This window comes from Mytilus californianus, unplaced genomic scaffold, assembly GCF_021869535.1.
Source record: "Mytilus californianus isolate M0D057914Y unplaced genomic scaffold, xbMytCali1.0.p SCAF_15, whole genome shotgun sequence".
NCBI classification, from domain to species: domain Eukaryota; kingdom Metazoa; phylum Mollusca; class Bivalvia; order Mytilida; family Mytilidae; genus Mytilus; species Mytilus californianus.
Genome location: NW_026262637.1, coordinates 29,116,890 through 29,143,747, shown reverse-complemented (window position 1 = coordinate 29,143,747; position 26,858 = coordinate 29,116,890). Strand labels below are relative to the sequence as shown.

Genomic DNA, 26,858 nt, shown 5'->3' with positions numbered 1-26,858 from the left:
GGCGTCGTCCGAAGACACAATGGTTTTCGCACTCTAACTTTAGTTTAAGTGAATGGATCTCTATGAAATTTTACCATAAGGTTCAATATCACAAAAGGAAGGTTGGGATTGATTTTGGGGGTTATGGTACCATCAGTTAAGGAAAAAGGGGCCAAATATAAGCATTTTTGTAACTTCCAGACATAACTTGTGTGTTAGTGTATGGATCTCTCTGACATTATACCACAAGGTTCCCTATCAAAAAGGGAATGCTGGGATTGATATTGGGGGTAATTGCCTCAAAATTTTAGGAATTAGGGGCCAAAAAAGGGGCAAAAAACAAGCATTTTTCTAGTTTCATGACAATAACTTGTGTGTTAGTGTATGGATCTTTCTGAAATTGTACTACAAGGTTCCATATCACATAGGGAAAGCTGGAATTGAGTTTGGGGGTAATTGCCCAAAAAGTTTAGGAATAAGGGGCCAAAAATAAGCATTTTTCTAGTTTCCAGACAATAACTTGTGTTCAAGTGTATGGATCTCTCTGAAACTGTACTGCAAGGTACAATACCACAAAGGAAAGGCTGGGATTGATTTTGGGGGTAATTGCCTCAAAATTTTAGGAATTAGGGGCCAAAAAGGGACAAAAAACAAGCATTTTTCTAGTTTCAAGACAATAACTTGTGTGTAAGTGTATGGATCTTTATGAAATTGTACTACAAGGTTCCATATCACAAAGGGAAAGCTGGAATTGAGTTTGGGGGTAATTGTCCTAAACGTTTTGGAATTTGGGGCAAAAAAGGGGCAAAAAAACAAGTAAACTTGTGTTCAAGTGTATGGATCTCTCTGAAATTGTACTGCAAGGTACCATACCACAAAGGGAAGGCTGGGATTAGGTTTGGGGGTAATGAATCATAAAGGGGTTTATAAAATTTGGGGGGGGGGGGGATTTTAAATTTTAAATTGGTTATTTCTGATTTATATATAAAAGCAAATAATAATGATATGGTTTGAATAGGTAAATTAAAAAATTTCAAGTTCTTAGACCACATTCATTCTGTGTCAGAAACCTATGCTGTGTCAAATATTTAATCACAATCCAAATTCAGTGCTGTATCAAGTTTGAATGTTGTGTCCATACTTGCCCCAACTGTTCAGGGTTCGACCTCTGCGGTCGTATAAAGCGCCCAGCGGAGCATTTTATTGTGCTTTGTATCGATCTGATGAGTTAAGCCCTTTCAACTGATTTTTATAGTTTGTTCATATGTTGTACTGTTACACCACTGTCCTATGTTAGGGGGAGGGTTGGGTGCCCGCTAACATGTTTAACCTCCGCCACATTCTGTATGTGCCTGTCCCAAGTCAGTAGCCTGTAATTCAGTGGTTGTTGTTTGTTGATGTGTATCATATTTGTTTTTCGTTCATTATTTTGTACATAAATTAGGCTGTTAGTTTTCTCGTTTGAATTGTTTTACATTTGTCATTTCAGGGCCTTTTATAGCTGACTATGTTGTATGGGTTTTATTCATTGTTGAAGGCCATACGGTGACCTATAGTTGTTAATTTCTGTGTCATTTGGTCTCTTGTGGAGAGTTGTCTTATTGGCAATCATACCACATTTTCTTATTTTTATATGGAATATTTTAATTTGTCTAAATTAGACATTAATTGATGAAGAGGAGCAAATTTTTCATGGTAGTTACTGAAGCATTATAATGTAAATATCAATAGCTGTGTTACAAAATCACCAAATGAATTTACTTGTGCTGAATCTGCATGATAAATTTGCTGCCAGACATTGAGCAAACAGCAATGACTATTCAATCAACTGTTCTTTAAAATAAGAACATTTTTAAATGAACAAAATTTCTTAGTTGGTTGTGTAGATTTACTTCATCAGTCTAAAAATAAAGCAACTTAGAAAACAATTGTTGAGAATGTGATTTGGCATTTACATTAGAATGCATAAAATGGTCTAGGAAAAGAATGAATAAATCCTAACATTAGATTTTATAAAAATCCCTTTAACAGAATCTATTAAAAAAAGAAAAAAACTTCAAATGGTTCAACTATATCAGAATTCTTGAAATGTCCCAAGATAGTGCATGTACATATAAATTATAGCAGCAACAGGATATAAAAAATGGTGCCAATAAAACGATACATAAAATGCTCCAAAAAATTCAAAATATTGAATACATAGAAAGGTGCCAACATCTGGATATATATAAAGTGGCCCCAACAACAGAATATATAAAATTGTAAACAAAAACCTACTTTAAAACAATACTTCAAATGGTAGACAAATTTTCAAGAAATGGAGCTCTTTTAAGACTTTGCAATTGTATTGTCCAGTTCTCATTATTCTGACAACAGGAAATAAACCAAAGTAAATTTGAACTTGTAAGTTATACTCTTATCTTTATGAAGTAATTATGTCCTAACATGGAATACACCCTTGTAATCTACTTAACTTCTGTAACTAGTCCGCAAATATCATTTAGTTTTCATTTCTAATTTCATTTGTAAATGTCACTGAAGGACAAGGTATTTGAAGTTTCATTAAATATATATGGATTGTGTTGACTGTGATGAACATTTAATGAAGTTTAGAGAAAATTGAAAAATGATATTTATTTATTTTATGGAATACAACATACAAAAATGATTTCCAAATAAGGATGGACCATTTCTGTTATTTTGGAATAATTATCTGATGCATGTGCGTGTGCTTTTGAGTTTGAATTAAAAAACCTGCTTCTGATAGAAGAGGATGAAAACTCAAAATGATTCTTATCATCTAGAAAAATTAGAACAAAAGGTAGGTTTAAGACTTTTGAAATGCACTCATTTGAAAATTTTAATTTTTTTAAAAGTTTGATTATTAAAACAATCTTTAAGATTCAATAATAAACACAGTTTTAGTGATGATAAAGAAACAGATGACAGGAAATAGTTTTTCTGAAGGATTTTTTTCAGGAAGTATTACTACTACTATCAAGTTTTATACATCCTTATGAAAAGCTTGGTAGCTAAATATAGATGTGTTATGGTTGATATTCTACTCAGACCAATATCATCATTCTTTGGATTATCAAAAATAATTCTTTTGAATGAATTCTATTGTTGTAAAGCAGACCTTTTTTTTGCATTTGATGGAAAATGAATAATAAGAAGAAGAAAAAGAGTTTATAAATTACTTCACATTTGCTTCTAATACTGCAGGTTCCCAAGTATGCATTTAGACGTAACATATATTTACTATGTTCCATTTAAGTTACATTGCATGAGGCTATTCTTTTTACACATTTCTGCACTTACATGCATTATACATAACATTGTATTACAAGGTAATTTTGAAATGATACAAGTTTGCTTTATCCCCCACACCTTACTGATCTATAGAGTTCATACAAAGTAAATGTCATCTTGTACTCTTTCATTGTCACATTTTTCAAATATTTCTGGAGTGACCTATGTGTTTGTTTTGGGGTATCCATTCTTTTTATGGCTTATGTTAATATGTAAATGAATGAGTTCTGTAATATCTAAATGAGAGCATGATATATTAATGAAATAATACTATCTTTTGTTTAAGTCAAGATAGACATTTCTCACTAGAATCTATGTAGAAAGGGCATCTGTTTTAATAGGACAAAATTTTATTTCTTTTCTATGCTGTTTTCACAGGCTCTTTGAGGAATATGTTTTACTGCCTAAAATCACTGGCACTAGTCTATGAAAAATAAATGTTACTTATAAAATTGAGAATGGAAACAGGGAATGTGTCTAAGAGACAACAACTCAACCAAAGTGCAGAAAATAGCTCAAAGCCACCAATGGGTCTTCAACACAGCGAGAAAATCCCACACCCGGAGGCAGGTTTCAGCTGGCCCCTAAACAAAAATGTATACTGGTTCAGAGAAAATGGACGTCACACTAAACTCCGAAACATATAAATGAACCAAAATTAAAAAAACATACAAGACTACTGACTTGGGACAGGCACTAAAATTTGGTGGGGTTAAACATGTTTTGTGAGATCTCAACCCTTCCCCTATACCTCTAGCCAATGTAGAATAAACAAACACACAGCAATACGCACAGTAAAACTCAGTTAAAAAGAAGTCTTGAGTCCGATGTTAGAATAGGTAACAGAAGAAACTAAGCAAAATGACAATGATCAACATAATTTAACAAAGGACTACTAGCCAGCTCTAGACCTTAATTAAACTGATTGAAAGATTATGTCTTCATCATTTGAAAATCAAGCACAATCCCATTCGTTAGGGGTTTAGTGTCATACCTTCATAAAATATACGAGAAGGAACAAAACCCATATCAAGCCAACAACTGGTTTTAGAATAAATGTGTTTATTTCCTATGCAAAGACCCTATGAGTTAATCAATATTAATTCCAAAAAATGCCATCTTTACAGCTTTTCTATAAAAGCATGCAAAGCAAACCTTTGATGACTTGCTTGCTATGTTTGCTTGGATGTTTGTAAACAAAAGGGTAGGCGGAGTTTCAGTCTGTTTCATATATACTGGTATCATATTGATTGGACAATAAAAACTGACATACCGTGTGAAACTTAACATTTAAATGAAGTTAATGTTTCTTGTCCAATCAAATTCCAGTATATAGTAAACAGACTGAAATAGGCTACCTACCTGTTGTTTTCAAACATCCAAACAAACATAGCAAGCAAGTTGATCAAAGGTTTGCTTTGCATGCTTTTATAGTAATGGGATAATGACCTGACAACAGTATCATAACTATATCCCTTCTGAATTAGTCTGTTTAAAGGTTTGGTTACATGTACCTTTTGAGGTGAATGCAGACGACATTTTTGTGCTTTTGTAAAGAATATTACCATAAAAGATGGGATATACATGTATATCTTAATATTACACATGTAAATTTTTTCAGAGACAAGTACAAAGATTTGAAATTAAGATATATATATATATCAAAGTTAAATCAAAAAGATGGGTTGCTGCTGGTTGTATTTATTACATATGCTTTGTATAACAAAAATTATTTAAAGAGTAGCAACTTTTTGTCTGAAATTTAAACTTAGAAGGATAAAAGGCAGTTTTACCCAAATAAATATTTAAAAAAAATATAAAATCACTGTTATCATAGCAGCTATCATTTCAATATTCAACCTTGCATTGGATATTTTCTATGCAAAAATATGTTCCAACTTCTACTAGGGTGTGTTTAACGACTTTGACTATGCATGAGGGTCTTGCCATGTCTATCCTTGCTTAAAGCCTTTTAGGGCATGCACTATATTAATTTTTTTCTAAACTAATAGTTTTCTTCAGTTATGATGGTAATAACTCTTGTGTCTGGGGTACTAAATTTAGCCTGGTTGAAGACCTATGAGGGTTGTTTTATCCCACTTTATGATAAAACTTGCCAAAAGATGTTGATTTACATATTTCATTTCAAACTTTTACAGGCAATTGATGCACATGCTCCTTTCTTTGCTTTGACTTCACTCCCTGCCCCCAATGTATATACATCCCTAAGTAATTGTCTTCATGTTGTTGCTGTGTAAATGTTGTATGAATATTCAAGTTTGCATTTGCATCTATAGTCATGTATTTGTTTCTGTCAGCCTTAAGAAACCCGGTGTGATATTCTTATAAAATAATGTAATATATAACTATGTCAATGTGATTACCTTAAACAATGTAATACAATTACAACTGTGTCGGAAGAACAGAGAAACAATAAATCTTCTATGGAATGACATCTGGTATAATGTTCTGATCACTGTAGAAATTTCTCTTTTCTTTGGTTTTAAGACATATTTTATTAAATTTCATAAGGATAAAGCATCAAATAGTTTTTACTGAAATTAAGAAACTTTTTCCTTTGAAACAGCATAAAAATTGAAATATTAGTTAATAGTATTAGAATCACTATATACTCACAAGACATTTATTTTGCAGGTTATAAATGAGATAGCCACACTATACTTTCGGGACAAGAAGAGTAAAATAGATTATATCCTTGCTTATGAAGATGAACAAGATGAAAAAAAGAAGGAAAGGCGGCAACAGTTCCAAGACAACCTCCAGGAGGAAGGACTTATTCTTGAATTTGAAGAAAAAGAGGTGACCTTTTCACATGTACACATTCACACACACACATGATATAAACTTCTTAACTTGAGATGAAATAAAGATATTAGTTAAATATGCCTGAGGTAACCTCATTTAATTGAGTGAAGAAAACATAATATTTTATTAAACTTTGTGACAACTTAAAAGAATTAAAGTGAATGCATGTAAACAGATTAACAATTTGTTTATTTTTTACCTTGTGGTTATTTCTTTGTCAATTTAGGGGTGCAGTGTTGATGTCATATTTTCAATTATTTCTGTTTAATTCATTAAATTTTGTCTAGATTTTTATTCTATTTTAAGAAAAAGATTCATTTGAAAATTTATGTAGATGTTTTTACTCATTAGTAATGAAGTAAAGATTTTAATGGTCTTGGATGATCAAAGTATTCTGGTCCAAGGACACAGTTATCGTCCTTTGGTTTTCGTTGTCTACGAATATAGTCCCTAGTGTGAACAGTGTATAACTTGCATTTTTTTTTGATACACTTTCCCAATTTATTTCTTGATATTTTATGCATGAAATATTAAGTTAGGGGATGAAATTACATGTTAAAAAAATTTGGGTGCTGAATCTTTATGTCAAGTAGTGATTTGGTCCAGTTAAAAAAGGTCAAAAATTAGAATGTCGGAAGCTGTCAAACTGAATTTTAGCCCCCCTTAACACAGAATTGTCAATATTTTGAGTTAGAGCTGGTAGAAGTTTCTAGAATTTTGATATTATTTGTATCAATAGTAGTACACTACACTGTAAAAATCTTTTTGAGATAGAGCAGGTGCGATTTTTTTAATTTGAATTTATTGTCTAAAAGAAATGCACTACGAAATAACTGTGTTCTCGGGCCTTCTATTCGAATCCTTAAATAAATATACGGTGGATAGTTGTCCTGTTGGCAAGTATACCACGTCCTTATTTTTATATAACTAGTGTGTGCAACTTCTTAGTATGTTTTATCAGTACAAAATGTAATAGTTATATTTTATGTACAGAATTCCATAAACAAGAAGACAAGTTTTATAAAGGTCCATTGTCCATGGGAGATTCTGGCTAAGTATGCTGAAATAACCAACATGAAGATGCCTTTGATGGTAATATATCTTATATGATCTTATATGTATTATATATCTTTCCAAATATATTTCCTTAGTTGATAACTGTCCTTCTAAATATTTTCATTCAGCAAAACGAAAAAAGACATAAAAAGACAAACACTGTTTTATCATCAAATTCTTGTTGGAAATTTGAATATTTCATGCCTAAAGTTATAACAGTAACAAAAATTTAGATTTTGACAGGTTGGACATTTTCATGACCCTGTCGTAGGCTCATTTTGAAAGTGTTACTCTTGTCCGTCCATCTGTCCTTTCATCCGTCTTTCTGTCCTTCAGTCCAATTTTCGTTTATGTACACTAAATTAAGTTTGCCTCATGCAAATTTTATGAAACTCATACGAATGCTAAGAACCAAAACTCACAGAGTTCGAATTTTGGCAGTGAGTCACTTACTGTTCTAGAGTTTTCCCCCTTTATAACATGGAAAATTGCAAATTTTTTAGTTTCTGCACTCAGAATTAAAAAAATTTTGAAACTCTTAATGAATGCTAAGAACCAAAACTTACAGACAAGAGTTCAAATTTGGGCAGTGAGTCATTTAAGGTTCTAGAGTTATGCCCCTTTATTACTTGTAAAATTGAACATATTTTTGTTACCACACTGTAACTTAAGTTTTACTCATCCAAATTTTATGAAACTCGTACTTAATGCGAAGAACTAAAACTAGCAGACAGAGTTCGAATTTGGGTTGTTAGTCATTTACCGTTCTAGAGTTATGCCCCTTTTAAACTTGGAAAATTAAAAAACTTGAGTGGGAGCATTAGTGTCCTCAGACACATTCTTCGTTTATTTTAATAAACCAAAGCTAATAAAACAATTTGACTCTGATGTGTTATAAGAGTGTAGTTCCAATAATCAGAAACATTGAAATTTGTTTTTCCTTATGAAATATTAGACTTTAGACAGAATTGTAGGTCTTTTTCATCAGTATAATTAAGGTGTACAAGCATAAATAGTACCAAGTCTACAGTAAATCACTATTCTACATTCTGTAGATCATCTTATTTTGTGGATACCTTTAATCCTGTCAAGACTTTTTCAGAAGGTGTCACAGCAATTTACTTTTGTAATTATGTCTTAAATTGGGTGTTCATATAAAAAGAAGATCATATTTTCTAAACTATTTATATTCATGTTATTTTTCTACTAGTTAAAGTAGTGAAAAATAAATCGCTTGCAAAAATAAGTAGTTTACAGTATTATGATTCTAATAAAAAATTATGTTTTTAAATGATTAAAATTATTGCATAATATAGTAATAGGCTGACACCCTAACAATTATATGTTCAGTTGATAAAATAGATACATTGCATTTTAATATTACATGTCATCCAGAACATTCCCGCTATTGGTGTTTCCATAAAGCACAGTATGGGTTGATAGATTTATCAGCTCTGTACCAATGGTCATATTCTTTAAATTCTCAATATTTTACAGTTACCAGAAATTGTAAGAGCTTTGGTAGTCAGACTAACCAATATATGGTATCCAGTAGTCTAAAAAAACACATACACAATTACACAGTCAGAAATACATCATGACTTATACCAGGCTCTTTCCTGTTCTATTTCATAACACATATATGCACATCCATGTCTGGTACCTTTCTTGTAATGTTTTCATCTTGCATGGCACTCATCTAGCTATGTAACTGTAGCTCATTGGTCCTGTCAGAAAATATCCTAAGGACCATTGGAGTTCTGGTTCCACAGCTCAGAACTCATTCTGAGTCACATCACAATCTCCATTTCATACTTTTGTTAGGTATGCACCATTTACATAGATATTAGGGCTATGTGGTTATGAGTTCAAACCCAGCATGTGGCAAGTGTGTGTTTGACTCAGATTTAGAGCTAATTTCCTAATGCTTGTAGATTAAGACTTTGGTTGACTTGCTTGCTTTGTTTGTATAAACTTGCTCAAGCATTGCAATTAAGATTGACATCTGCAAACAATATAGATTGGGTGGAGTTAAACCTTACAAACATTGCCTTGTAATGTTTACATGTACAATTGGGTGTTCCTAAGCTCCAGGATAATATCCAATCAAATTTAAGTATAATGTATACAGGTTTAACTCTGGCTATTTTATATTGTTTGCAAATGTCAATCTTTATTACAATGCTTGAGCAAGCGTTAATACAAACAAAGGATTGCAAGTCAGTTGTTCTCACAGGGAAAGGACAAGGTTCACTTATGGCACAATATGGCCTAAAATATCAACTTTATCATAAAACGCCAAAAAGGTCACAATTTGGTTCGTAAATGGGTCTATTTGAAAAGCCTTAATGCTAAATAAATCAGTTCTTTTCATAAAAGTACATTATATTCTCCAAAGTAAGCCCATATTGGAAATTTTGTCAAAATATGATGATTTTGTGCAATTTTCAGACCTAAAAGCAGCCTTCACGCTTAACTTTTGAGTCCACAAGCCAGAAGCTCAATTTTTTGAAAATTTTAGTTGGATTCTGTTGGCTTGTAGAGAAGAACTTAACAAGCCCGAAAGCAAATTTACAAGCCAATGCCGTAGGACTTGTGGTTAAACGTGAAGACTGTTAAAAAGCTTTAGGAAATCCTTGGCCGCCACCTACGATCCAAAATGTTTTGTAACCAAAAGATTCCAACTTTTATATAGAATTCATCAATATAAAAACTTTTTGGATCGTGGATGGAGGCCAAGGTTAATTATGCCAAAAACAATTAAAATTATGGAAAAATTTACCAAAATTGACGTTGAAATACAAATAATGTTTATTTAAGGGGTCATAGCTTCATAAATTTTAAAGGAAGGTGCCAAAAAAAATGTATTTTTGTCTTAATAGTATTGTCACAAGTATTTCTATGTGAAATGTGTAGTATTTTGGTGTCATTAAAAAAACATCAAAATCTTAGGGCCAATTCTAGCCCTTCGTGAACACCCTTCTTTCATGCTATATCAACGAATAAAAAAATTGGCCTCTATGATATAGCCAAAGTCACTGAAAGTTAAACACCAACAAACAAATATAGAAATGATGTTGAACACCACCAAACAAACATACAATGATGTTGAACTCCAACAAACAAACATAGAAATGATGTTAAACACCAACAAACAAACATACAATGATGTTGAACTCCAACAAACAAACATACAATGATGTTGAACACCAACAAACAAACATACAATGATGTTGAACACCAACAAACAATCATACAATGATGTTGAACTCCAACAAACAAACATAGAAATGATGTTAAACACCAACAAACAAACATACAATGATGTTGAACTCCAACAAACAAACATACAATGATGTTGAACACCAACAAACAAACATACAATGATGTTGAACACCAACAAACAAACATACAATGATGTTGAACTCCAACAAACAAACATACAATGATGTTGAACACCAACAAACAAACATACAATGATGTTGAACACCAACAAACAAACATACAATGATGTTGAACACCAACAAACAAACATACAATGATGTTGAACACCAACAAACAAACATACAATGATGTTGAACTCCAACAAACAAACATACAATGATGTTGAACACCAACAAACAAACATACAATGATGTTGAACACCAACAAACAAACATACAATGATGTTAAGAATGCTTCATTCTAATTTAAATGAGGTTATATACATCTTATTACAATTTTATCAAAGAATCTTATCTACAACAAAAAGAAAAGATTTGTGCTGTAGCTTTGTGGTACCGTAGGGTTTTACATATGATTTGTGCTGTAGCTTTGTGGTATCGTAGGGTTTTACATATGATTTGTGCTGTAGCTTAGTGGTATCGTAGGGTTTAACATATGATTTGTGCTGTAGCTTTGTGGTACCGTAGGGTTTTACATATGATTTGTGCTGTAGCTTTGTGGTACCGTAGGGTTTTACATATGATTTGTGCTGTAGCTTTGTGGTACCGTAGGGTTTAACATATGATTTGTGCTGTAGCTTTGTGGTATCGTAGGGTTTTACATATGATTTGTGCTGTAGCTTTGTGGTACCGTAGGGTTTTACATATGATTTGTGCTGTAGCTTTGTGGTATCGTAGGGTTTTACATATGATTTGAGCTGTAGCTTTGTGGTATCGTAGGGTTTTACAAATGATTTGTGCTGTAGCTTTGTGGTACCGTAGGGTTTAACATATGATTTGTGCTGTAGCTTTGTGGTACCGTAGGGTTTTACATATGATTTGTGCTGTAGCTTTGTGGTACCGTAGGGTTTTACATATGATTTGTGCTGTAGCTTTGTGGTACCGTAGGGTTTAACATATGATTTGTGCTGTAGCTTTGTGGTATCGTAGGGTTTTACATATGATTTGTGCTGTAGCTTTGTGGTACCGTAGGGTTTTACATATGATTTGTGCTGTAGCTTTGTGGTATCGTAGGGTTTTACATATGATTTGAGCTGTAGCTTTGTGGTATCGTAGGGTTTTACAAATGATTTGTGCTGTAGCTTTGTGGTACCGTAGGGTTTTACATATGATTTGTGCTGTAGCTTTGTGGTACCGTAGGGTTTTACATATGATTTGTGATGTAGCTTAGTGGTATCGTAGGGTTTTACAAATGATTTGTGCTGTAGCTTTGTGGTACCGTAGGGTTTTACATATGATTTGTGCTGTAGCTTTGTGGTATCGTTGGGTTTTACATATGATTTGTGCTGTAGCTTTGTGGTACCGTAGGGTTTAACATATGATTTGTGCTGTAGCTTTGTGGTATCGTAGGGTTTTACATATGATTTGTGCTGTAGCTTTGTGGTACTGTAGGGTTTAACATATGATTTGTGCTGTAGCTTTGTGGTACCGTAGGGTTTTACATATGATTTGTGCTGTAGCTTTGTGGTATCGTAGGGTTTTACAAATGATTTGTGCTGTAGCTTTGTGGTACCGTAGGGTTTTACATATGATTTGTGCTGTAGCTTTGTGGTATCGTTGGGTTTTACATATGATTTGTGCTGTAGCTTTGTGGTATCGTAGGGTTTAACATATGATTTGTGCTGTAGCTTTGCGGTATCGTAGGGTTTTACAAATGATTTGTGCTGTAGCTTTGTGGTACCGTAGGGTTTTACATATGATTTGTGCTGTAGCTTTGTGGTACCGTAGGGTTTAACATATGATTTGTGCTGTAGCCTTGTGGTATCGTAGGGTTTTACAAATGATTTGTGCTGTAGCTTTGTGGTACCGTAGGGTTTTACATATGATTTGTGCTGTAGCTTTGTGGTATCGTAGGGTTTTACATATGATTTGTGCTGTAGCTTTGTGGTATCGTAGGGTTTTACAAATGATTTGTGCTGTAGCTTTGTGGTACCGTAGGGTTTTACATATGATTTGTGCTGTAGCTTTGTGGTACCGTAGGGTTTAACATATGATTTGTGCTGTAGCCTTGTGGTATCGTAGGGTTTTACAAATGATTTGTGCTGTAGCTTTGTGGTACCGTAGGGTTTTACATATGATTTGTGCTGTAGCTTTGTGGTATCGTAGGGTTTTACATATGATTTGTGCTGTAGCTTTGTGGTATCGTAGGGTTTTACAAATGATTTGTGCTGTAGCTTTGTGGTACCGTAGGGTTTTACATATGATTTGTGCTGTAGCTTAGTGGTATCGTAGGGTTTAACAAATGATTTGTGCTGTAGCTTTGTGGTACCGTAGGGTTTTACATATGATTTGTGCTGTAGCTAAGTGGTACAGTAGGGTTTTAACATTGAAAGTGGAGATTGTAGAGATTCATTTGTGTGAAAACCTGACCCACAATTATTCAGCATATACCTAATATGAAATGAAAAAAATGCTATCCCATATCACAGACACCATCTTTGATAAAATTGTAATATAAAAGAAATTTTAAAAAAATCAAATAGCATGACTATATTACATTAAATTCTTAAAATAGTGAAAACTGAAGCTATATGATGCGTCAGTCCTAATTGAATTGTATTTAAAGTAACAGTGAAATCTTCATTTTCACATCATATAATGCATTTTTTCACATTTTTCTAATGTTGCTTTAGTTGAGTCAACAAACTGTAAAATACCAAACCACAGCAATGGCATAACAGAGAGGAATAACTAAAGGTTATGCATATAAGAAAACGCTTTATATTTTTCTCCTCTACTTTACAACTCATTAAAGAAATGAATTTACATATCATTTGATTGACTTGAATAACTTTCCTCATTACAGGAAAATGATATGGACGAGGAATTGACAGGGTTTTTGGAGCATTGCTTCTCATATTTACCATCTCCATTTGAACTGAGTAAAGATATTATACAGGATGAACCTAACTACTTCACAGCTCCTTTCAACAGAGAACGAGTTGATCAGTAAGTTTGTACTCACAACTGATTTTGTTATTTCAATATATACATTTTCTTTTTCACAACTTTGTCATACATTTGTTCTTTGCACTTTGTTTATATTTCATATTTGATTTTTCAAACTAATCTTTAAACACATATCATACTAGAAATGAAAATAAATAGCTAATAGATTTAACTACTGCAGCATTGATATTGTTTATTAAAATAGGTCAATAGTATATAAAGTTCATAAACTAAAAATAGAAATTTCGAAAGATTCAGACTTTAAATAAGTACAAATGCATTATATAATTAATACTGTTGAATAGCAGTTTTTGTCTCGCCTTGATGGAGTCAAAAAGCGAGACATAGGAATGCTTTTTCCCCCATCGGCGGCGGTGTCAACAATGTATTAGTTTGTGATTAGGTGTAGTTTATGGTGAACCACTAGTGGTAGGTCAATGATATTCGGTATGCAGTTGTATTAGCATTGGAACATCTCATTAACATGAAGATTATTTGGCCCTAACCCTCTCAGTCATGGTCTATTGACTTTGAAACTTTGCTTAGTTTACATGTATTAGTTTGTGATTAGGTTAGTTTCAGGGGAACCACTAGTGGTAGGTCAATGATATTTGGTATGCAGTTGTATAAGCATTGGCATATCTCATTTCCATGGAGATTATTTGGCCATGCCCCCCTCAGTCATGGTCTATTGATTTTGAAACTTTTGCTTAGTTTATATGTATTAGTTTGTGATTAGGATAATTGGTATGCAATTGTATAAACATTAGCACATTGTATAAACATTAGCACATCTCATTTACATGGAGAATATTTGGTCCTTACCCCTCAGTCATGGTCTATTGACTTTGAAACTTTTGCTTAGTTTACATGTATTAGTTTGTGATTAGGTCAGTTTAAGATGAACCACTAATGTTAAGTCAATGATATTTGGTTTGCAAGTTTCATTTCCATGGAGATTCTATAGCCCCGCTCCCTCATCATGGTTCATTGACTTTGAAACCTGTACATAGTTTACAAGTACTATGCTAAAATGTTTGTGTTTAGGTTTGTTTAAAGGGAACGACTTATGAAAAGTCAATTTTATTTGGTATGCAGTTGTATTAGCATTGGCACATCTCATTTCTATGGAGATTGTTTAGCCCTGTACCTTCAGTCATGGTTCATTGACTTTGAATATTTGCATAACTTACTTGTTAAAGTATTGCTATTTTAATTTCAACATTTGCATTATCAAAATAACAAATAGGCGAGACATATCTCTGTGTTAACAGTTTATTTTTTCAAATTGCTAAATGGGACCTGCAGTCAAATTTAGGTATTGTAAAAATGTTACCTGTATGCAATCAATTAGCTTGGTTATAAGTTAGAATTCATGCACAAGTAAATTTCTGTAACTCCTCTGATCCAAAAGACATAACTTGGCGTCAGTCTCATGTTTTTTTAAAGGCTACACTATGGATTTCAGCCACATACTTACTCTATACTAAGTAATAGGTTACTGTTTATATGATAAGTATCTGAAATTAATTGATCAGATGTTAGTATTTCTAAAGGTGTAATTAAAAACACGGTGAAAACTGCTTCAGATATTTGGCAACTCCATTTAAAGGGAAACTCCGCAAAAAAATGAAAAATTGATATTTTGTTCTTTAAGCATAAAAAACAACATGTTCATAAATAAAAAACTTTTATTCTCTATGTAAAGAGATCAAAATCGATTTTTGAAATTCACTATCAGTTCTCGACATATCGCCATCTTGTCGGCATGTTCGATCTAAAAAGTCACGTGATATCTATAAACCACAAAGAACAAAAAGAATCGGGGATTTACCGACCGTGCGTTAAAAACTCCCATCATCAATTGGGGATTACCGTAGACGGTTATTCAGTGTCAAAATGTCTTGTCAAGAGTAAGGTTGTTCTGTCAGACAAATTTATGACAAAAGTCTACATAGTTTTCCCAATCCCACAAAAAAGAAAGAATTGTATCAGACATGGTTGTACAACCTTAAACTAACAGCAAATAGTTGCATCTATAGCAAGCACAAGTTGGTGTGTGAAGACCATTTTGAAGAATATTGTTTCGAGGGAGATTCGATGGTAATTATCCTTTTTTAATAACAAATTAACCTAGCAGTTCTGATAGCTATAGTTATCAAATCCTTATATGATAAGATTTCGTTGAATAAAAAAAAATATAGATTTGATGAGGAATAACAGTTTTAATTATAAGAAAGACAAATGCAGTGTTCTTGTAACAATCACTGATTTACAGAAGATTCATTAGTATGCCTCTTTTATATAAAGTGCATTGATTTGTATAAAGAATAGTTCCGTATTAAGACGAGATAATTTTTCAATTAATAAAGTTATACGATATAGAAAAACATTTTTTTAATTATGATATTTAACGGCTATTGACAAGGAGCAATGTTAGGAAGGGGTTTAAGCTGGGACATAATATGTTGATATAGTATAATGTTCCCAGGTTATAGATATGTAAATATCGAAATATCGGACATCTCAATTTTTTTTATTAAAAGTGTTTTTTTTTAACTAATCTTTAAATTATATCAAATTGATACGGGATCAATTCGGAACGGTCACTTATAAAGACACTTAGCTTTACAGTTAAATGTGTGACTCTATCTGGAATGTTCGGTGAAAATTTTATAGGTTTTTTTACTTTTTAAATTTTATTTACGTTATCTTATTATATATATATTTTGGCTTCCTCCCGAATTGATAATAGGTATGTCAGAATTATTGATAGATGTCGTGTCAGAGCGACACATTCAGGTAGGTATTCCAGGGACGTATATTAGATACACGTCCCTGGGTATTCCAGTGACATCCTGTCAACTAAAAATTCGTATTACACAATTATATAATACAGGTTCATGCATGGCCTCTTTATTGAGGTACCCGCTGTGCACAGGTAACATTTATTGAACCATATATTTGTGTCTAACGTTGTTTAGCTTGTGTGTGTTTGAAATTATAATTCCACCTTTTAATGAATGATGTTCTGATAATAATATTATCCACTATTTTTGCTGATAATAAGTTTTAAAAAAATTATAAACATGACCTTTGAACATTTTTGTGAAATGAATATTGTTTTGTCATGATTCTGGACCATATTTTTGAAAGAAAAAAATTCTTCACGCAAATACAAGCTTTTGTTGATTGGCAAACATGCAGATATTTATAGTAATGCAGCACTTATAGTCACTATCAATATTAATTCATTGAAGATAAGAGAGCCCCTTCTATGTCTAATGTCCCTATCTTTATAAGGATAAGAACGACAGGGGAAAAAGGAGCGGAGATAGAGTGGCATAGTGAAAAAAAATTACCGAATAGAGAACAATATAGAGAATGATCGACAAAAAGCGAAATAGTTATTGTAAAGGAGCGGAGATAAAGAGAGGCATAGTGAAAAAAAATGTTTGCTTGACAAATTAAGTTATTGCTCGCTTTGATATTTTTAGTTATACAAAATCACACATCGTGTTCCTAATTGCTATTCACGTGCACTAACTTGATGCTGGGAACAGTATATTAATATATATGTTCCTGCTTGATTGTTAGGTTTCTGCATAGCATGGTTAAAAATAATTAGTATCCCATTTGTTATATCGTAGTGTCACGGTGTTATTTTGTTAAATTTATTTAGTTTGTTAATGATTGTGTAAATAAGAATAAATCTGTATAAAAACTTCATACCATTTTAGTGATTGCCTATAGGCATTTGATTATTGTTATATTTAAGATATATATATATATATATATTTAGAACCGTTCATACATCTTAAAGTAAAAGATGTGTGTCTGAGTTAAACGACACAAGAACCCTGTAATACTAGTACGAGAGTAAAGCATGTAAAAATTCCTACTCAATATGGTTGTATTGGAAATCTTTTCATACAGATTGACAACTCATGGTCCGACATGCATGTAATATTTGCCACATGACGCTCATAGTTCTATCTACCATCATCATCTTATTCATTAAATATTGCGGTAAACATCGATGGTTCACACCCAAACAAAATGGGAGTAATATACCTTCAGATCTTCTCCGTGGTATACACTTGTGAAATATATAGACGAAATTCGGTATTGAAGTAAATCTACATCTCACAAACACAATTTTTGAATTACGATTTTGAGTGAACACCCACCAAACCAATACAAACGTATGGCAAGATATAACCATGCAGGCATTCAGTTTTCGTCAGGCATAAGATAAATAATCACTCTCATAAAGGTATATATGCATGCAGTTTCAAATATCAAGAACAAGCGTCGATGTCTATAGATCATTGTTAAATCCGTTTACTAACTGTTCAGAGTCAGACATGTCAATAGTTCATTCTTGGAACCTTCATATACCCCATCCGACGATGGGAACTCTTTCTGATAGTGTTGACAACATAAGCTTGTTTATCTGTACAAGTGGTTGCATGGCCTCTCCTTCCCCAACAAACAAAAACGCTACTAGTCTGCTATCTCTGGAGCTCATCCTTAATAGCGCTTATACGTCAGGAAACTTACAAGTATACTAGTAAAGATTGTTTCAAGAACAACGAGGTTAGGACGAACTGTCCTAAAATCGTCAATATCAGTAATACATTACTAAGATATGTCTTTAATTACAACAACTGTATTACTAATTTGGATTAATGACGGCTATCCTAAAAATAATCCTCAAACAAATTAATGTATTAGCTTAGATTTATAATGTATGTATATTGCTTAATGAAATAAACGATAATTGGTATTCTTTTCACAAATAATTTGTGCAAGTGATTGTCAAATGAATTTAATTATGTAAGAATGAAATGTTAATAAGAAAATTAAAAAAATCATGCATGTTGTGCTGTTGTATTTTTTCAATTAACTTGAAACTTTAAAATTGCGATAGTTTTACGTTTGTTAGCATTTAAACATCGCCAGATTTAAATACAAGTTAAAGAATTCCGGTAAAGTAAATTAAACAGATGTGTCATGATTATTAATTGGGAAATATAACATTTAATTTTTAAGATTAAAAGTACTATTCTTTTAACTTCATATCTTAACTTTATGCTAATTGCATAGAACGTAACCGAAAATTGTTCCATTTTAATATTGTAACAATTCCGGAATTAAAAAGTTGAATGTTAATTTTCAATTAATTTATACAATTTAATTATTGTTTCTCTATTGTCATCGGGTATTTCATCTGGGCATATTAAACACGCTATACTCTTTCTGTTAATCCATTCAAAATGACAATATACACTCCTGTGTACGCTTGAATTCACACCTGTGTACGCCTGAGGCTAAATTGCTGCAAGGTAAAGTTCAAACGAATTCTCCTCAAATCGAGAAATAAACAATGACTTTACAAAATAATAGACACACTCTGTTCACAAATATTTTGCATTGAAATGGTTATCAAAGTTATAACGGTAAATAAAACTTAAAATATTTTCAGTTCAATATCAGTAAAAATGTTCTATAGATATTTTATGAAAAAATCTCAATAATTTATGAAATTAATTCGAAAATATTTATATTTAGATAACTTCATATAGGAAGTTTTATTCAATCAATACAAAACAGTACACACATATTCATTTTCTTTCATTCTTGTATTGTGGTTATTAACTACGACCAACCGTCATCTATGCGCTTTTAATTACGTAAAATTCTGATAAAGCAATTAAGACTTTAACAGATTTTATTTTTTCCCATGATTCAACAAATCGGGTTAAAACGTCACAACCCAGTGACGTAGGTCAACCAAAAAAGTTACAAATACTTGATTTTCTCCGTTATTAGAAAGAATATAAATTTAAAACTTTGTGAATGAGTTTTTTATGTTAAGATGAACATATTTAGATGATAAGTAAAAAATCGCGGACTTTCCCTTTAAAGATTTTCATGAATACGGCTATAGGTCTATTTTTTGTCAAAAATGTATGTTAGACTTTAGCTATGGATGCTTGGAGAAATGAAACTTTAGATTCCAGATAAGTGATACAGGCTTCTTTCTTGGAGTTTATGATTTTTGTTATTGTAGGCACACTTAAATTCCTTTACACATATTGATTTATCTATGCTCTTTGCTCACACTTGAACACCACTAAGTACATGTTTATAAGCATTTGTTTTAGTAATGATGTTTTCATACAATCATCTAACACTTTTCCATTTTTATCTTTCCTATTATTTACTGTATTGTTCATCCTGATTGGACAGAGGGCTGTAAGCTTTTTGCTTTTTCTATGTAAAATTAGCATGCTATGCATTCAGTAGAATATTTTATGGAATGAGGAAGTGTATGTTATGCATTTTTAGACTTATTCAGATGGTTACTAAGAACTGTTACAGTAAAAATATTCTAACAGATGGTATTGTTTGATTAAAACCGTTGTATCTGTATAGTCAACTTCATAAGAATGGATCCCTCAAACCCCTATCAATATGAATGTGATATATATACCTAGAAAAAAACAATTGTTTATTCCTGATTACCGGTAATTATTAGTATTAATGCTGATGAAAGACCTTATTTTGTAAACTGTTGCATTTACACCCATGTATTTGAACTACAAGCAGAATCTAATCAAATCTATCAATAACAGCATGCTTCAGTAAGTGACTTAAATTGGTCTAACCTGGCTCAGTGGCCAGTGTGAGCTTTTGCCATCACTTGGTATCCGACGTCGTTGTCCATATTTTACAAAAATCATCTCCTCTGCAACCACTAGGAAAATTAAATGATTTTGGTAGAATGCATGTTTTGTAGATTGTTTTGAAAACCTTTAGAGAGAGACAAAATTCTGACAAAAGCAGAAACATTCGAAATGTTAACTGTAGAAGGAGTTATTTCTCTTCAATGGCGATTTCTTACCAATATTTTTCATTCGCCTGTTATCTTGAAAACTATAATAGATAGATGGAAACTTTGAATATCAAAAATGATAAGCAGAACAAGATCTACAAATAATTCAAATGGCAGAAATTGTCAGTTGACTTCTTTTACGAATTATTGCCCTTTATTGATGATATTATCCCATTTTGCATTTTTGTTGAAAACTAAATGAGATTAAGAAAAAATTATAACAGCTAAAGTGACACAACAAGACAAGATCTAAACATAGATCAACATTTCAGAACCTGTCAGTCAATTTCTTTCATCATACATGATGATTTTTACCATTTTTTTTATGTTAGGAGCAAAAACTATAGAAGATAGAGTTACACAAAATAGAAAAAAAGGATGACCTAGACAAGTTCGACACTTACCGGTACATTAACCACGAAATCAAATATCCACGAACATGTAAGTTTTCCTTGATCCACGAAAATTGATACCCACGAAAATAAATGAATCCACAGTAACTGCGATTTTTTTGTGAAAGGAGTTGCAAAACTGAAACGAGAGTATTAAATTTGGTTCAAAATGGAACTCAAGAGTCAAGTAAAAACCTGTTATAAAAGATCTATACAGGCAGTATCTTAGTTGTCAACAGAAATTATGTTCTAACTGCATGAATGTTATGTAATTTGAATGTTCAGTTTTTAGAAAAATGCACACTTCTTTATGTTAGCTAAATTCCACATGTATTTGTGCTGTGAATAAGTAGATTGAATTGTTGGCTATCAGAATGTTTGAAAACTTGATTTTAGTGCTGATGTTTTGATTGAATGGAAAACATTTGTTGGCTTACAATAATTTTGCTAGAGCTGGTATTGCAGGTTATCTGCAATTTGTTCATTTTCTCTTTGGTACTACTGCCTTATATTTATTTAGATCAGGGACAGGACTTGAAACTAAAAAAATATTTGGCAATGTCGTCATGTAGCAATGCAGCAACATCATGTTTTTCATGAGTATCTGCTTCAATATATCAATGAAATGCATGCAACATCATTCATGCATCAGAACATGTTTGGCCACAAGAGGCACACAAGAAATATACTGTTAAGACAAATTGCTGATAAAAAGATAATGGCATTTTTATATTGACTTCATCAGGTCTGATATCAGTCCAGCTTAACAGGTTTGCAAGATATTCTTGCTGATGAAAGTCAGCATCAAAAACAAAATTGCCATTATTCAATAATTTCTTGTTGTTTGGGTATATATTTGTGTTACATACTATTGTGGGTTCATTTTATTAATCTTTGTGATTCCAATTTTTGTTTAATTCATGGGAAAAGTTGGTAAAGAAATTGTCATAATCAACAAGATACAAAACTTTCACTGATCTGAATATATAGCTTGAGTTAAAACAATGAAAACAGGTATTCATGAAAGTTTAATTTGTCAGTTATACATAATTATGGTACAGAGTATAAAAATAAATGAATCCACAGTACTTAACCTATAGAATGTCAATGTGCATGAAATGGTTAAATTTTGATGGTCTTTCAATCATTCATCAAATTCATAAAAATGTATATATTTGTAGCTTCAAATTTTTTTATGATTAATTTTTTACACTTTGTAAGAGAGTATAAAAACATGATTGTATTTCTAATGCTAAGTCATAAAGTAGATTGATAAAATTTTATTCCAAGATACATTATATTTCACAACGGCAGTAGAAAATTTAAATTTTTGATCTAACTTCTTTGCTTAAAGCTCAGAATTATAATATAAGATTTATTAAATTTTACAGATTTATAATAAAGGATAAGGACACATTCTTCACCAATGCTCAGAGAAGTAAAATTGTATATGAGATTTTAGCCAGAACATGGTTTGAACATGACAAGAAAGGCAAGAAGAGGATTGGTAGGTTTTCTCATAGTTCTGACAAAACTTTATGAAAATTATATCCCAAATTTATATATTAAGGATATAAAGGATTATGTTCAGTTAAAACAAGGTTCATCTTTATGATCTTGTGTGTATTTTAATATTTTTTAAATTTTTGTTACATGTATTTTAAAGTATTTGTTTAATTATGGAATTTACATTATTTCTTGTGCTTGAAATTTTTAATGAATTCCATGTTTATTCTGTATTATAATGTTCCTTGCTGCGTACAACACTTTCTATTACAAAGAAGATAGCACATTTTCAATAGAATGTACTGTGCCGCGCACAACACTATCTATACAAAATACATTGTATAGAAAGTGTTATGCACCGCTCAAAACATAATAATACTTCATAGACATGGAATTTATCAAAAATTTCAAACACATGAAATTATGCAAATTCCATAATTAAAAATAATTCCAAGTTCAAATAATAGCCTGTTAATGATATATTACTAAAATAAAGTGGTTTTGAAGAGAGTTTTGAGAGGCATGTTGTATATTATAAAGTGCTAAATTTAGATAACTTTGATTTTATACTTGTTTATGGACAATTGTAACTTTATTGTGTAAATTATTTAGGTATTGAAGGTCTAGGTAATTACAACTAAAATGTGAATTTTCTATTGTTACTACATTCTCTGCATGTTGTTATGAGGAAATATGATTAGGCCAAATAAATTAAAGAGTGGGTTCTCTATCACACTAAGGCGAACTAGGGAGAATGGATGGGTGTGGTTTATTTGGGAAAAATTGTTTTTCTTGTTATATTGTATTGTTTAAATGATGCCAATTTTTTATCTGCCTTAACGGAGTCAAAAATCAAGACTTAATTATGCTCTTTCCGACATATGCAGATGCATAAGCATTGGAACATCTCATTTCAATGGAGATCATTTGGCTTCAGCCCATGAGTCATGGTCTATTGACCTTGAATGTTTTGCATACTTTACTTGTTAAAGTTTGTGATTAGATCAGTTTAAGACAACCCCTAATGTTAAGTCAATGATATTATTAGCATTCGCAAGTCTTCTTTTCCATGGAGATTATTTGGTCCCACCTCCTATCAAGGTTCATTGACTTTGAAACTTTTTACATTATTTACAAGTTATTGTGTTTAGGTTAGTGTTAAGGGAACCCCTTATGATAAGTCAATGGTATTCAGTATGCAGTTTTATAAGCATTGGCATTTCTCATTTCCATGGAGATTATTTGGTCCTGCACCTTAAGTCATGGTTCATTGACTTTGGATGTTTTGCATAGTTTATATGTCTTGAAAGGAAAAAAAATATATTTGAAAGAATGGACTGATGTGTCTTCAGTTTTATTTGGCCTATATGTCTTTTTTGATGGCATAGAAAATATGTATGATGCCTCTTTTCCCATTATAAATGATGGAAATAAGGGGATGATGCCATTATAATTAATATGTATTGATGATCCTGAATATACATCACTCAGAGTACTTGCATTTTATATAATAATACTGTTATAAGGAGAAAACAAATATGTACCATATAGTGATGATCTTGTATATTGTGTTATTACTTCAAATATTTCTCCTTCTCTTTTATGTCTTAATATAGAAGACATTTTCACTGTTTTCCCCTTTGTTTATTTAGATGCATTGTGCATTTCTAATCTGTTCATATTGCATACATTCAAACTTTTTGTCTTGTTTGCTTTCTGATACCCAAGAACACTAAGAAGAAATTTATTTTTTGTGTTAAAAAAAGTAGCTCAGAAGACACTTTAAGTAAATAATAATGGTTATATATAGTTTTAATAGGTTAATAGTTGTTTTAAAGTAATAGATTAGAAAAAAAATAATCATTTTTTGGCATCAATAAAATTGCCTTTTAACACTCCTTGTATTTATTTCTGAATCAATTCTGAGAAACAAATTACATTTTGTCAGAGGATCCACAGAGTTCTTTGACAGAAAATTGACGATTGCTAATCATTAGTGTATATATGACTCAAATTTGGATTTTAAGTCACCATCCATGTTTAATAGCTTATATTGTGCCTGGTATTGAAGGCATATTGTATATTTGAAAAGATGACAATAAAGGGAAAGTATAATTATAGGTTTCATAATGAGTGAAAATTGGATATCGTTTGATATCAACTTGAGTTACTTGATTTCAACATAATGATGAACGAGACTTCAGTGAGATAATTTCTATTTAACTTAAATAACAAGCCGATGACCTAACAAATAGCCAATGAAAATTACGTCTCATAATGCTGGATAAGTCACTCAAATTAACTCAGTTTTCATATCACACTCCCTGCAGTGTGATATGAGAAATATCTCTTCATACAAGAAATAGATAACAGGTCACAACCATAAGAGAATATGATTTATTCACCTTAGCAGGTTCTAATACAATGGGGGAAAAATGGAAAATTGTATTCGGCAGCGAAGAACTTTTTTTCTGAAAATGAAAGCATCATTCATTATCATACCTATTTAGTAGGATCTAAAAAAGATGCTATTGTTATAATAATACGTAACATTTATTATTATATTTTCAGGAGTGTCAAATATGGTGAATAATGGATCTTACACAGCTGCCTTTCCTCTCCATGATGTAAGTCAATCTCAGTTGATACATCATCGTCAAAGGTTTAGGCATTAATTTTTCACAAAAACTCGATGAAACAAGCTGCTATATGCAAAGACTGTTGTCAGTTATTATTAACTTATTACAGTTTTTTAATGATTTTTCATTTTGTCAAAATTACTGAACTCATATAATTTAGAACTAATAGAAAATGATTCCTCTGACATTTGTTAAAGATACAAAGATATCTTCTTGTTCAGATCTATTTCTGATAATTTAATTTCTAGCCCAAATCATGTCTGGTTATATTATTGTTTAACTTATAAGTTACAGTGTGCTGTACAAATAAGTGAAAATAGGGAAGGGGACACTAATTATTGTCTCGCCTTGACAGTGCCAAAAAGTGAGACATAGGTATGCTGTGTCCCGCATTGGCTGTGTCGGCGGCATCAACAATGTATTAGTTGATGATTAGGTCTAGTTCATGGTGAACCACTAGTGGTAGGTCAATGATATTTGGTATGCAGTTGTATTAGCATTGGTACATCTCATTACCATGGAGATTATTTGGCCCGCCCCCTCAGTCAAGGTCTATTGACTTTGAAACTTTGCTTAGTTTAAATGTATTAGTTTGTGATTAGGTCAGTTTATGGGGAACCACTAGTGGTCGATCATTGATATTTGGTATGCAGTTGTATAGGCATTGACATATCTCATTGCCATGGAGATTATATAATCCCACCTCCTAATTATGGTTCATTGACTTTAAAACTTTTACATAGTTTACAAGTTAATGTTTGTGTTTAGGTTTGTAGGGAACAACTTATGAAAAGTCCATGGTATTTGGTTTGCAGTTATATTAGCATTGGCACATCTCATTTCCATGGAGATTTTTTTAGCCCTATACCTTCAGTCATGGTTCATTGACTTTGAATATTTGCATAACTTACATGTTAAAGTATTGCTATTTTAATTTCAACATTTGCATTATCAAAATAACAAATAGGCGAGACATATAGATCTCTGTGTTAACAGTTTATTAAAAAAACAAATTGTTTTAAAATTGTATACATTTGTACTGTTGAGTCTATGACAAGTGATCAGTCTCCTGATTTCATACATACAAACTTAAGAAGAATGGAGACTTTGTCTTTCAGTGTTAATATTTCTCCTTTAAGAAGTTTGTTAATCTAGAAATTCATTATGGAAAGAAATTTGTGTAATTGTATGTCTTATGTCTTATGAACCTGTTCAATTCATTATAAAATTATCCGTCTTGTACTGATATCAAATGGGAAGATAAGTTTTAGTTAAAGGACTGTAAGAGTTAATTATTTGATTAAAGTTTACAGAAGGAAATGGGTGTGAAAATAGTGTCATGTGTTAAACATCCCTTTTCCTTCAATACACCTGATTACAATAATTATATCTGACAGACTACTTACCTCTCCATCCATCAATATTGTTTTGACCAGGTGAATGGACTTTGACAATACTTAAAACCACAACTTTCAATAAGTAAATATATTTTTTTTTCATGGTTATTATAACTTTAATTGATTAGTGTCCATTATAACGCACAAGTTTATACAATTTGACAAAATGTTTAAAATTCTTTCATAGATACAAAGATTTGATTAGTAAATTTGGCTGTACCTGTAGAAAACTGATTAAAAACTGTATTTCACATCCTAAATTTTACAGTAATATTGTACTTAAAGCGCGGAAATCACTATGTGATCCGTGTAAACTCATCAAACCTTTAAACAAACTTAGTAGTAAAGGTTATCTTACCAATGTTGTAATAAGATCTTTGAATATAGTTTACATTGGCACTAATATAGATTTTGTCATCAGCAAATTAAAACATAACTAAATTTGTATTCTTTTCAAA

At 31.7% G+C, this 26,858-nt stretch overlaps 1 protein-coding gene across 11 annotated transcripts in view; it reads left to right on the top strand.

Moving 5' to 3' along the window:
* The window catches only part of LOC127725826 (anoctamin-4-like), an 89,051-nt gene that overhangs the window by 35,277 nt on the left and 26,916 nt on the right, over nucleotides 1-26,858 (top strand). For 10 of the 11 annotated variants that reach the window (XM_052233131.1, XM_052233130.1, XM_052233136.1 and 7 more), the window contains 5 exons: nucleotides 5,947-6,111; nucleotides 7,111-7,209; nucleotides 13,423-13,565; nucleotides 22,250-22,365; nucleotides 24,936-24,991. In XM_052233131.1, the coding sequence (XP_052089091.1) occupies nucleotides 5,947-6,111; nucleotides 7,111-7,209; nucleotides 13,423-13,565; nucleotides 22,250-22,365; nucleotides 24,936-24,991 (579 nt within the window). Of the gene's footprint in view, nucleotides 1-2,737; nucleotides 2,801-5,946; nucleotides 6,112-7,110; nucleotides 7,210-13,422; nucleotides 13,566-22,249; nucleotides 22,366-24,935; nucleotides 24,992-26,858 lie in introns of those variants that run through there. The other variant, XM_052233140.1, reaches the window with a different exon arrangement.